General features: G+C 36.3%; 1 protein-coding gene across 2 annotated transcripts in view; it reads left to right on the forward strand.

Annotated features, from left to right (window-relative positions):
• The window catches only part of ARMC8 (armadillo repeat containing 8), a 79,785-nt gene that overhangs the window by 39,020 nt on the left and 26,814 nt on the right, over positions 1 to 13,951 (forward strand). For both annotated transcript variants that reach the window (XM_009284957.1, XM_009284958.1), the window contains 5 exons: positions 2,623 to 2,715; positions 6,333 to 6,392; positions 7,589 to 7,669; positions 11,231 to 11,306; positions 11,397 to 11,487. In XM_009284957.1, the coding sequence (XP_009283232.1) occupies positions 2,623 to 2,715; positions 6,333 to 6,392; positions 7,589 to 7,669; positions 11,231 to 11,306; positions 11,397 to 11,487 (401 nt within the window). The remainder of the gene's footprint in view (positions 1 to 2,622; positions 2,716 to 6,332; positions 6,393 to 7,588; positions 7,670 to 11,230; positions 11,307 to 11,396; positions 11,488 to 13,951) is intronic.

Raw genomic sequence — 13,951 nt, forward strand, 5'->3', positions numbered from 1 at the left:
TGCCCCCCCCAATATCTAGGTTTTATGCTTGCTGACATCCCCAAAGTTTGCAATGTTCTATGGTTTTCTAGATCATGTAGATAGAAAAAACATATGCTACTAGCATTAGGGAACTCTGTGTCTATGCTTCTTTCACAGTGACAGTTTGAATCCTTTTTAGCTCATGGGAATCTCCTCTGGCTAAGGATTACTGAGCTGGTGCAGATTTTTTCACTCGGCTCACTCTGCATATATTTCTTTAGTTGTGAATTCTTGTACGTCTTATCTTTGACAAGAGCAGCATCTCTGTCAATTTCATTAGACTTTAACTTTTAGACCAACATTTACATCCTTCTAGTTGCAATTTTTTAAATAAGCCAGATTACCTATTCAGTGATTTCCCTGCAGGAGATTCCAGGTCTTGCATTTTACATTTTGAAGCTCCTTTCTTTTTAAGCTTTACTGCCTCTGAATCCTGAGGTGTCTCCTTTCTTTTCCCCCTACCCTCCTGACTTCTTGGTTGTTTTGTCTAAGGTGCACTTTATCGCTGATAAGCCTCTTAGCATGTATATATGTATGTTGTGTTGAACACTAATGTGGCTTGATATCTTCAGCTGCCTAAGATTTACCGAAAATGACAAGACTGTTTTAATGGGTCAAATGTGTTAAACCACAGAGGAATCCTGGGTATATTGTCTGTTTGTTGTGCTTTAACTCAAAGAAGGAGACACTTAAAACTTTTGGGGACCTGCTATGACTTTGTAAGATTGTAATGTGTTTTTCTTGAGAACAAGGTTGTCCTGTTAGCTGCTTCTGTTTGGTTTCTCATGGAAATTTGCTGCTCTGCTTGGCATATGCCCCAAACCCACTTAGTTTACACACCACTGCAGGCTTACCTCTGTGGTGGTAAGAGAGAGTCAAGAGACACTTCATTATGCTTATGACCATCAGCGCTATTACAACATACTTGTGGATTTAGTGTCCACTATTGCCCTGCAACCAAACCAGTTCCTTGCAGGCCTTTGGGTTCTGAAGTTGCAAAGAAATAGATGTATTTGTATATACGCCATATGTAAAGGCAGAAGACCAGATGGAACTACTGTTAACCAGACCCTAAGAATACTGCTTAGAATAGTTTGTCCCTTGCTTTTCCTATGCACGTAAGTGTGCAATGAGCATGGATATATAGCTGGTGTACCTGGAAGAACTCCAGTTTCTGGTAAGTAACTTTTTCTCTATAGGATGCTGAAATGGCAAATGAGGCTGTTGCACATTGATCCTTTCCAGTTATTGAGAAACAAGCAGTAGAAACAAGTTGTTTTTATTCTCAGTGTGTTTCTTGGCTCTGTTGTCCTATTGTTTTCTGTTGAGAATAAGAAGGCTGGATTGTTGGCAGCAAAGCTTTCTAAAGTAAGTCTGCTAAATTTTATATATATAAAATGTTAAAAATAAAAAAAAATTGCAAAGTGTTGCCTAATTTCAAATATATATACAAATAGGAGAGACTTATACGTGTTTGTTTTGCTAATATAAAAAAGTGTGATTGGAAATTTCCCAAGTAATTGGGAGATAAAACTTTTTATAAACAGCCATGTATCTCTGAAGCTATAGTCATTAAAACAATCAGGCTAGTGCTACTTTCATTACTGTAAAAGTAGCTGAGGAGCATGAAGATTTTACTGTAATTTTAATCCACCTCTCCCTAGTCAGAAGGTTGCAATTTATCATTCTCCTGCAGGTAAAACAAAGAGTTAGACTTAACTTATGTAGGGTCAATATAGCATAAGTTCTTTGGAAAGGAAGACTCATTAAGTCTTTTGTCTCCCCTGTTCAGCACCCTTTGTCTCATGGAAGTAATTTAGTTTACCACCTTTCCAAACTAAAATGACCAGTGTTTCTTTTAATATCACTGCAGTTGCTGCCACTAAAATGCACTGGTAAAAGTAACTCAAAGCTTTAAAATGTTGTAATTTTGTAACTTATCACAGAGCTTAAGTAACTGGATGTGTTTTCAGAAGGGAACTTCAGTATAATGATTTTCTTTTGCTGATTTATTTGGAATTCTCTGTCATTAGTGTCATGCATACTAATAGCGTCTATAGCATGTGTTTGACTTAAAGACAGAGGAAATTATTACCCGCATTAATTGATTAGGAAGAGAGTGTCACAGAATTCAAGGTGGACCGTACATTGTTCAGTCTGGCACTTTGTTCCCCTCCCTGCTCTTTTCTGCTCGGAGCTGAAATGAAGAGGTAAGTAAATTACACTTGTAGTAAGAAGATACTAAGACAATTCCTGGAGTAATTGCTTTCAGTGACCATGTTCCCAGTTGGTATGTTTTTTTTCCCCATTCTTTTATTGTTTTCTTACAAAGTAAAGATTCTGGAGACAAATCCCAGAAGTTTTATACCTAACTTGCATTGACCTTTTATTTTTTCCATGAGGATTTGGCTCAGAACTGTCACTCATGCCTTGAAGTCTCTCCTGTACTACTTTAATGCTCTTGTCCTGTGTCCATACAAGTTTCAGTGGAAGGGAGAACACTGAATGCAGAATCAGGAGTATTCTTTTAAGTAACAAACTGTGAAGAAACTATGCTGAAATACAGTGTTAATACTTTTTTCTTTTATGACTTGTTTCCAGGATGCTACAGTTATCTCCCACCTCATGGCACTGCTCAGTAGGTCTCGATATACACAAGAATACATATGTCAGATCTTCTCACATTGCTGCAAAGTAAGAAAGAGAATACATGTTCTTTATGCAACTTGTTGTGTTTCTGGCATATAAGAAACTGTGTAAGATGATACCGCCTTTTGTGGCAGGAACATTAGGACAGTAATGACTGAACTATCATTGCTGGATCGCTCTGGATTTGCTGACAGATTTATTGGGGTTGATATATGTTTCTCTACAATAAAACAAAATATGCAAATAAGTGGTTTTTTTATAGGGTATGCGTATATATATTTATACCTTTGGCTAATAAAGTCAACAGTCTAGGCAAATACCAATCCTCACTATTACCAGTATGAATTTTGGAAGGCTTTTTTTTTTTTTTTCTCTGGAAGTCTTCAGACAGTGTGAGCATCTCTTTGCAGAGGTCTTGCATCTGCTTTCAAGACAGCTGTTTTAAACCCAGAGAGTGTTTTCTAAGAGGTACTGTAGGTTGAGAGAAAAAAAAATGCTCTTCTCAGTTGAGCTCTACCAGTTACAGGTTTATCCAGCTACATGTTCATTCCTGCTATATAATGCAATTCTCTTGATATGGGAAAACTAATTTAAAAACAGCAGCAACCCCACCCCAAACAGAGGTTTTTGTCTTTCCCTTCCCCCCTCCAAGTTTCCACACACCACTGTTTTTTGTATTGTTGCGGTTTTTTGGTAGTTACTGTACCCATGGGTTATACAGTAACTGTATCAAAATAATTCAGTGTAGGAAATCAGATTTGTACAGCATCTTTCCCTTTTAGAAACAGTTTAAAACTAAAAGATCATAGATCATATTTATCTCCCAGACTAACAAATGAAAAAGTTCCAAAATTTATGAGTTTGTAAGTATTTGCCTTCAAAAATATCCTTCTATATTATCACTTGGATGAGTTCCAGTTCTTCTGGAACTCTGAATTATTCCTTTGTTAAAAATGTGTTTTTCTCTACCTTGACAGTTATTTATGTACATTCATCCAATTGCATTTCTTCTGTTAAGTGAAACTGAGAACTGAAAACTGTAGAGTTAGTGTGATATAAAAATAGAACTCAGCTACTAATATTTATAGAATTGTTTAAAGAAAACATTAAGACAATATCCTACACTGGACTGTGGAAGTTCAGATCTATAGCTAATACTAGAAAAAGAATTTGTTATTTTAAGAAGAAAAATGCACCAACAAGGCATCTCATGTTTAAGTGGCCCTTGAAAGTCTCCTTAATAGGCTGGGTAGCTTGAACAGGTGAAAAATAGGGCCATGTTCGCTTACAAGAAAAATAACACAGGACTGATTATGGGGTGGTATAGAAGTCAGTTTATACAACCAGGGGTTAGCTCTGTAGCAGTATAAACCCTGTTGGCTGTGTGAGAACTGCTGAGTAACTTCAGGTAATTAATCCAACATGAAAACAGTTATTGTCATCTTTTTCCAAATGAGTTACTTCCTTGTAGCTCCATTAACTCCTGGTGACTTGCATATCAAATATATTGTTAACAAAGCAAATGCCCAGTCACTTAGCAAGAGTAGAGTAAGGAAGGTCTTATGAACTCGCTATACTGTTTTGAATGCCTCCTCCATCCCCCAAATCTCTCTTGAACAAAATTTACAGTGAATGTTTTTGGAAAGAAAGTTGATTGTGTGAACAGATAGAAACACGAATGCACAACAAAAGCAGGGTGATGGGTATGACTATTAGGAAATAGTTGCATTTACAGAATAAACAGCTGCATAACAAAGAAAAATATTTGAGGTTGAGTAAACAGGTCGTCACAAATGTTAAATTGATCAAGAACTCATTTCTCTCTTGCCCAGGCAAATGCAGCTGTTCAGCAAAAATCTAAAATGCCCCCTTCTTTCTTTTTTTTTGTTTAGTTCTTGTGTTTCAAGTCTGATTATCGAAGTCAATTGCTGTATTTTCAGACATAGCAAAATACATCTAATACAGTGAAGCAGAATTTGCAGGGGATTTTCTGATTTATATGGATAGGCAAAGTATGTTCTTATAATTAAAAAAAAAAAATTAAGTACTGAAAGTTTCAGTATACACTACATTTTTAATGAAGACTTCCATCTTCCCCCCAAAAGAAACATGAGTGAGAGAACCTTTCTAATTTTTTTCCTGAAGAAATAAGTTGCTATAAGCTTTCGTATTTAGGTAAGGCTTAGCATATAAGAGGTATTGATGCTTTTATTTCTCTTTTGCCTCATCTTAGTAGATTTATTCATTAAACTAATAGTGACATATCATAGCTCCTACCCTCCTTGTTCCTGCATACTGTTCTCTGCTTAGATCTTGTGCATCCATTTTTTTCTCTTCCTTGCCAGAGTCGTGTTTGGTTGGGCTTCTCGGGTTTCTTTTTCTCACCTGCTCAAATTTCCCTGGAAAAGCTCAGACCTGTTCTCTTGAGCTAGGAAATCCTTAATTCAGTTCCTAGCATATTGCTGCTGTTTTCTGCTTTTACTGCTTACTTTTACTGCTTCTCACTGCATTTTTAGAGTTAAAATTAACTGATGGAAAAGATTGACCCTGGAGAAGAGCCATCCTAAGCAAGGGAAAGTGTTGATTTACAGGGGGAGCAGATGCATTTCTTAACATACGGAGCTAGGATTCTATCAACATATAAGCAAATAAGTAAACTGAAATCAGGTTGATGTACATGGTATGTTAAAATGCAAGTCAAAATTTACTTTTTAAGATTCTCTCTATCACAGTTGATTTGTTTCCAGAGAAAGTGATGTGAGTAGGTAAGCGTTACTATTTTAATGGTCAAATTAAAAAGATAAGGTATGCATTTGGAAACACATGGTTGTATGAATAATTTGAAAAGATAGTTCTGGAACTTATATTTGAATGTGGTGACATCTCTGCGTAAGTAATAATTTCACCACCAGTTGAAAATTAAAATCTTGTGTCTGGGAAAGATCCAGGATAAAGCCTGTAATCAAGGCAGCTTCCTCCCAAACCCGTTCTGAGAATGTTTTCTTACGTGATCTTAGGCCTGGTGCTGGATCCCTGAACCAAGGTACATTTGCATTTAGATATCTGCTTCTAAAACTTCATTATGGAATGAGTTGTTACATTGTTCTATCCTACTGCTTTCTTGAAAACTGACATTTTATGATGGAAAATCATGCAAGAAGCATGATTTCTATTCCTGAAATATGTCATTCAATCATACTTGGAGAAAAAGATTACTGTAATAGGACTGGCTCCTGGAACTCTGTCAGTATACCCAAAGAGAAACAAAGGCAAAAGGCCTTGCTATTAAATTGGTGCCTGAGCTGCTTGGAATTAGGAAGGAATGATACATTGTATTCTCAAGTTTGCACATTTATATTTGAAGCTGTCCCTATTTATGGATTAGTGCTTAACCTGATTGTGCATTAAATAAACTGGATTGGTGTGTGCAAACACAATGTGTACAGATTAGGTATTTTCATGTACATCTAGTTATGCAACTAAGAATACACCCAAGTGTTACCTCTGTACATGCATTCGTCTTGTTTGCACAGAATTTACTGTCTACATCTCATTGAAAAATCACTAATACTTGTGAATTACTAAAACTATCTAGGTCAATATGATTTCTTTTACTTTAATTTCATTCATTTTTTTCACATATTTTAATATCTGTTCTTCAGCTTCAACACTGGCATAGCTGCGGCTTTAAATCATTGCCTCAGCCACTTCTGTGTGCCAATGTAAGTTGTTTTCCTACTTCAACCATGCTGTTTTAATTGCATTTTTTGGTAGAAAGCTCTTGGTGTCAGTAGCAGCTGAAGCATCTCTTAAAGCACCAGATATGTTACATCTAAAAGTAATTTTATGCTTTTTTTCTTAGAGGTAAGGGATGTTCTAAAAAATGTTCTTTTGAATATAAGAGGTATCTGATTTCAGCTGTATCTCAAATGTGAAAATAAAATGTCACATACTAGGGTGTATAGATGTGCCCATAAACTCAGCTGGGTTTGAACAAAAGACTAAGGAGTGAAGATACTTTCTTCACTTGCAGATTAGTCAAGAAAATGCATTGAGGTATGATTAATGCTGTGACATTCTAAAAGCTGAATTTAAATTGCGCATGGTCTGTGCTAAATGCAAATGTGACTAGAGTAATGAATCTACTTCTAAAGAGATGTTTGTAAGTCACAGATCAGATTTCACAAGAGATGGTTGAGGGTTGCAGGCCCCATTGAGATTTCATGTTGTTTTTTCCGACCTCATCGAGCCTTGTCACACTACAGAAGTTCTGAGACCTTTCTACTGCAAAATTCAGTATTTGTGTTTAATTCCAAATGCTTTTTAAATCTTGGAAAAATATTGATGTATCAGCCATTGTTGACTTAAATCTTGAAGTCAATAAATGGGTGATGGCTGACTAGATTTATGGCTAAATATGTTTGAAACTAAAATAATCTGTAGGAGGAAAATACGAATCTGTTCTCAAAGCACTGTCACATTCTGTCTGGAAACAGTTAAAATGAATTCACTCTCTTCAGAAGTTAAAAAGAATTGTTGAAAATGCTTAATATTACCAGTGAAGACGACATTAGTAACTGGGGATCTCTTATACAATTTGTAGAGAAAATCAGGAGCTTTCGATTGTTTCCAATATGAAGAATAGAAACATTAAGTACTCTATCCATGTTTCTTCACTTGTGAAAACTAATTTCATTGCTTATTGAAGAAAAGAGTGGAAATGATTACCGGAAAAGGACAAATGCTATAAAAATAAGAGTTGGACTTACTTATTTAAAAAAAAATTAGGTATGCCAACTGATTACAAAGTAAATGTTAGTAAATCTACCTTTAATACTTAACAATAAGTTGCAGATAGTGGAAACCTCTTATGTGTTCTTTTAAAAAGATAAATCGTGTTTTATGTTTTCCTTTGAAGGGTCCAGATCACCAGACAATCTTATTTAACCATGGAGCTGTTCAGAATATTGCACATCTGTTAGTCTCCACCTCCTACAAAGTAAGACATTAAAATTATTTGGTGTTTTACATATATTTATGAAAGGGATCCAAATGAAGATTGTAAAAACAATGTTTATGCATATGAACTAGAAGTATAAACAGGTATAATGTATATTTCTAGAATAACAGTTGTTTTTACTTGCTGTATGGATTTCTATGAAAATGAGACCTATTGTTTTGGAGTGCTCTGTAAAGTTAAAACACCGTTAGTTAAAACAGAGCTGACTTTCATTGATCCAAAGAACAGTCAATTAGCAACCAAATAAAAATGGTCTAATTTGTTGAACAATAAATGAGGAAAAGAAATTAAGCCAAGAGAAGCAAATGTGAGTTGTCCTAAACAGAAGTCATACCTGTGAAAACATGGACATGGAATGTGTGGAGGCCACCAGGTACCTGTGTTTCATGATCACTGAATCTCCTGAGTCTCAGCTCCATCCTCTGTTATGTTTTGGAAGTCCATCCTGGACTATCTGAAAATACCATCTCTGGGGAAAAGCATCATATTCTACTTGTAACTTGGTGGCAAGGAGGATCAACTAGCTCTTTTCAGTCTAAGGCCAAAATTTCAAATCCTGAGCACAGCCTTAGGAGTCTGCTGTAGATTACTTAATAAAATGTTTGAGTGCATAAAATGCTTTGAGGCTCTTCTGTGTAGTTTGTTTTTTTGGGGGCTAACAGATGTCTGCTATGCAAATGATTTTGAAATCTGTCTGAAGCCAATCCTATGATCTCTAAGCATGGACTTTCTTATGAAGATATAGATTTACCCCCCCTCCCCCCAAAAAGTATGAATGTCATTCTGAAAATAAGAAACACTTCAAAGTATCCCAATTTATCTTGAGTTATTCTTATTACAATATCTAGTACAAAATATCTGATATGTTATCATGCCATTTTTATTTTATTGAAAGTATGCTGTTCACTGGTTGATTGAGACTAGATGAGATAATTGTGCTTGTCTATTTTGATCTCCTGCCCAATGCAGAATATTCTTGATAATTAAAGTATCTTTCAGCAGGAAAACCAATCTTTAAATGAGAATTTCAAGTGAAGGGAAATTTGGTGCCCTGTTCCAGGGGCTTGTTAATCTCATATGTGGTGCTTTTTGTTTGGTTTGGGGTTTGTTTTGGTTTTTTTATAGATCCAGTAGGAAGTTTGTGGTCTTCAATATTTTGTTAGTGAGACTGGTAAACTTCTGTTTTCTGTCTTTCTGTACTAATTAGTTTTTGCCATGATCAGGCAATATTTTGCTCTTTCTCCCATTAGCTTTTTTACCCCGTATCGTAAGGTGAATTTTCTAAGCTGTGTTTGGCTTGGAACCTTTTCTAATGGCTTTGAACCTTCCCTAATTTTTTCAAAGAGCTGCTTTAAAACAAAGAAATCGGAGCAAGGTAAAGTTTTCAAGTTGCTTTTTCACCAACAAGATACATGTAGCGTTGCATTAAAATATATATATTTAGTCCTACCTTACTGGAGAGATGTATAAAGTATTCTTCATTTCCTCCTTTGCTAGTTTGATCAGGCCTTTAAATTCCAGGTGTACATACTGAACTGCTTTTTATTGCTCTTCATACACTTTCCTCTGTTAATACTCCTGGGGTTAAGAGCTTCATTGTGGTCTTAGCTGCTTTCTTAGTGTTCTGCAGTATTTAGACATTCTCTTACTTCTAATGTAACGGATACATTTTTGTAGAATACAAGCCATCTCATTTTCATACTTCTCAATACAGTTTCTTAATATTCAACCTAATAAGAACTTAACAGGAAAAGACAGCATTTAAAGACTTTGCCTATTTTTCAATACTTACAGTAAAGGCCAGTAAGGTGTCTCAGATGATTTAGGCAATAGGACCACATCAATAAACAGCAGAAACCCTCAAAATGGGATTTCGGTCCCCATGAGAAGAGTTTGTCTAGGTCTGCCAAGAGAATTGCCCATTATTTTTCAATAAACTCTTTGGTTTTGGGATTGTCCCATAGCCAGCTGATTCTATGAGTATCTTTCCCATATGTTACATGATTACAAGTGTGCATTTTCACCACTGGTGAGATGTCTAACACAAAAGGACTACAGCTTTTACAGCAGCATTACAGATAATGGTTTCAAGACCATATTTACATATTTTTCCAAATGCTTGTGTTCCCTGTTTCTCATGTAACTACTGAACTAATTGCCCTTAAGTAGACATTATTAGCAAAGAAAGTAGTCATCATAGTAATTTTAATTTCTTTATAGAGCAATATTGTATAAAATAGCTACCTTCTAGCTAGACTTCAGTTGTTTTCATTAGAACCTTTACCCCCCCGCCCCTGACTTCCTTCTGGCAAGAATACAGCTCTTGAGCTGTGGGTTTGACTTTTTTCAGTGCTTATTCGATACACAGTCTCTGTTTCCTGCTGCTTTGAAGCGTACACTATATTCATTAGATTGTCTGAAAAGTAAATGGAACAAAAGTACCTGGCTTTTGTTCTGAAGTCAGGTAGCCTGTTGTCTGTTCCTCCTGACTAAGACTTCACTACTACTGATGAGAAGAGATCTGACCATGGCTGTGATTATGTATTATAAAATTAATGCACAAAAGTGTGATTGTCTTTGCTGTTGTTGTCTACCCTTGGACTTCCATGTTTCGAAGACTTTTTGTTGAGGAGGGTGGGATGGGCCTAAACCTAACTTGCAGTAAGTGCTTTCTGCATTGACTGGATTCTTTAGGTCAAAATCTTGTTCCTTTTGCTTTGTTTTCACACTAAGAATGTGGTAACAGAAATATGGAAAGACATGGACATAGTTTAAATATGTGTAACTGTAGAAGGTGAAGTCAAAGACTAATGTCTGAACTAAATTAGATTCTTCATCTGGGAAGATGGTAATGGTTTGTCTTCCCTGTGTCAAAAAAGGGGTTATAGAGACTTCATAGTCTAGAGTGACTAGGCAACCATGAAATACTGTTCGATTAAACCAAGACATGGTTTTGGACTGGAGGACGAAGATCCAGCATGAAGAAATTTGTCAATCTTTTTTGTACAGGTGATATCTGAGGCTGTGTAACAGCAATAAAACTTATGGTATATATTTGTTTTAGGATTAGTTTAGAATCACTTCAGCTGGATGGTTCTCTTTAGACATTTTATTAAATTCACCTTTAAAAGCTTCTGAAATATAAATCTCGGCGACATGTATTTCTGATTCTCTTATGTACTTATGAGTCCTGGAAAGAAACAGTACTATTGTTATGATACTTCCATTCTTGTTGTTTGCACATTTGTGGGGCATCACAAATAAGACCAGTATTTCTTACTGTCTGGTTCCCAAGTTTTATCCTTGCTTGTCTTTTTCACAAATAGTTCACAACATACCCCACAGAAGGATAATTCCAACAGGGAGATCACAGGAGTCAAGGTGTGAGTTAGATGTTTCCATCTGCCTTTTATTCATCATCTACATTTCTTATTGATTATACAGAATTATTTTCTACAAGCCTATACAGCAGTATAGACCAGTTTTGCTTTTAAGTTTGCATTTACATTTATACTTCATCTATGTTATGTTTTTATGCAGGTTCGAATGCAAGCATTGAAATGCTTCTCAGTTCTAGCCTTTGAAAACCCACAGGTATCAATGACTCTTGTAAATGGTAAGTATAATGCTGCTGTTGCTTATTTGACACTCATTTTATTGACTGGCTGAATAAGAATTACTTTGAGTTCTCTTTCATTGCTTGCAGTGTCGGTTGATGGAGAATTGTTACCGCAAATTTTTGTGAAGATGTTACAAAGGGACAAGCCTATTGAAATGCAGCTCACATCAGCCAAATGGTAATTTTCATCAGGAATTAGAATGAAATAGTATGCGATTTAATACTTACTTTTTAACTGTTCCGTTTTTGCTTGTTGCAAAGTAATATGTGATCTGAAATCTTAGGAATAATTATAGATATTATTTGCATTATCTAAATCCTTGAAGAAGTGATTCTCACCTAATAATCTTTATAGCACAACTTTCACTCTGCTGTACATAAACAGGAAAAAATGTTGCTGGGCAGCAGTTTTGTCAGGAATATGTATTCAGACATACGGTTTTTCATAAGCTGAACTGCAGTTTTCACAAGTTGCTTGGATTTTATGGTAAGTTTTACTTTGGATTGGCTATGGTCAGTCGTATGTCCTTACATGATGATATTTCAGTATTATACTCTGTAATACAAGTTAATGCCGTTGTTGCACCACTGTTCAGAGGACTCACTCAGGTGACTGGGGCTGTGGTGTGTTGAGAACTGTAGGCACTAAAATGATGAGAGCAGAGCTAGTCCCTCTTCCCAACTGTTTTAATTAAAATAGATTATTCTTTAAGCTTCATGTGCTCATACAGCAGAGTTAATGTTATTAATTAATTTTGTAGTTCAAATCAAACTTTTCCTTCTGGTGTGGGCACACTTCTGTGTGTTCATATTCATAATGACTTTCTACCCTGTGACAAAAATGTGACCAAGTTCTGCAACAGCAACACTAGGGTTATACTCACTTCATAAATGGGGAAATGACTCCCTTTAAGACCCTTTTCCTTTTGTTGTGTGGATAATAATGGAATAAATTACTTCAGGGGGTTAAAGAGATAAAATTACCCATCACTATAAACTACTAAAATCAAACGTAACTCAAGAGTTTGGTCACTGGTGTATTGTTTGATTATTGTTTTAGATTTTGATGGCTTGTTTTTGACCTGGATCAGTGAGTTCTCTGATTCAGTTCACCAAACAGTTTCACTGACGCTTGTCTCAGTGCAAGGTCTTGAGATTCTGGGTGAGGAAGTAGGGTAGGTAGGATGGCCTCTTTTGTAACATTGCCAGGTTATGATGACTTAACCCATTCATGAAAGCAGTTATAAAGATGTGTACATGTGTGGGGGTTGTCTTAGGAAGGTAATCCCACTCCATGTGGGAGGTCTGCCTGGGGACCTCCCATGCTCTTTTGCAACCACAATTGGTCTATGCAATCTGGTTTTACTGGTTTGTTAGGTAGCTTTTAGTGAAGAAGGCAAGTTAAATTAACTGTGTTGTAGCAGTCTCAGTTGTGATTGATTTATGTGTTTCTTTGAGAATTCAAAGAATACATAGGGAATTAAGTGTTAGAAATTTTTTTTAACTGAAATCAAGATATAAGGCAGTTGATAAGTCATGAATGCAGGCTGGAGTTAAAAGAATTGTTCTGGCTCTGGACTGTCTCCTTGTTCTGGGATGAATGCTCCCAGGTCTATTGGTGTTTTTTACTGATCTGCTTCACATTGGAAGGAGTTTGGTAGACAATCCCATCTTTTGCTGTTGCTTTGCAGTACTTTGGCTCAAGTGGACCTTTGGAAGCATGGAAGAAAATGATGCCGTGAAAAGCAAAAAAGAAAATTGTAGGAAAATGGAAGACAAATCAGTATCTTGAGTTTCAGAATGGGTTTCTAATTAGTCCATGGGCAGTCATCCTTCCTTAGTAGGGCAGTCAAGGCCTCAGTTTCACGACAGTCCTGGGGGCTTGCAAAGATCTACTGGCTTTTCTTCGATAAGTCCATTCCCTACTTGATTCCCTTCAAGGCAGACTATCTCTCCTTTCTTCTTTTCTAATGAGAGTAGTAGGTGAAATTGTCACAGGTCCTCTTTTTTTCAGCTTCTAAATTAGACTTCACTCCTGCCTTGCCAGCTTTGGTGAATTAATCTACAGTTCCTCTCTGATTTATTAGTAGAGTCCTTGGAATGCAGATGAAGAAGGGGTTTTTTAATGCATTTGTGAAGCCTTTTGTTAAATTTCTATTTGAATCCAGACTGGCATACGGGGCTATCATAAGAAGTTTCCTTTGTTTTTCAACAATTGCAGTAGACCTGGAAGACCCAAGTTAATACCTCTTGATTGAAATGGAGTAAGGATCCTTCACTTGAGCAGCAGTGTTGGCACAGAGGGAAGAGCAGTAAGCTTCTTGGGAGAGCGATTTGCAGCTACAAGTGGAGGAGTAACCTTTTCTATTAAAATTACCGGAATTGCTTCCAGCTAAGCCAAGCCTATTTTACCTGAAGTAAAAATACTTTAACTTATTTCATGTTTGAAATAGAGCTACTTTGTCTGGCAAATAGGGTCTAGCTGGACTAAATGGCAACTGCAAGACGGGTGCTTTCCTCCTGATTGTTCAGGTGTGAAAATGAGTATTTCCTGCTGTCAGCCGCAAGGCTTGGGCGGTAAAAGTTTATAAAATGATCTCTGTGCTAACAGTCAAGTCTTATCTTTTCTCTTCCGAGAAATA

Source organism: Aptenodytes forsteri, unplaced genomic scaffold, assembly GCF_000699145.1.
Source record: "Aptenodytes forsteri isolate BGI_AS27 unplaced genomic scaffold, ASM69914v1 Scaffold679, whole genome shotgun sequence".
In the NCBI taxonomy this organism is placed as follows: domain Eukaryota; kingdom Metazoa; phylum Chordata; class Aves; order Sphenisciformes; family Spheniscidae; genus Aptenodytes; species Aptenodytes forsteri.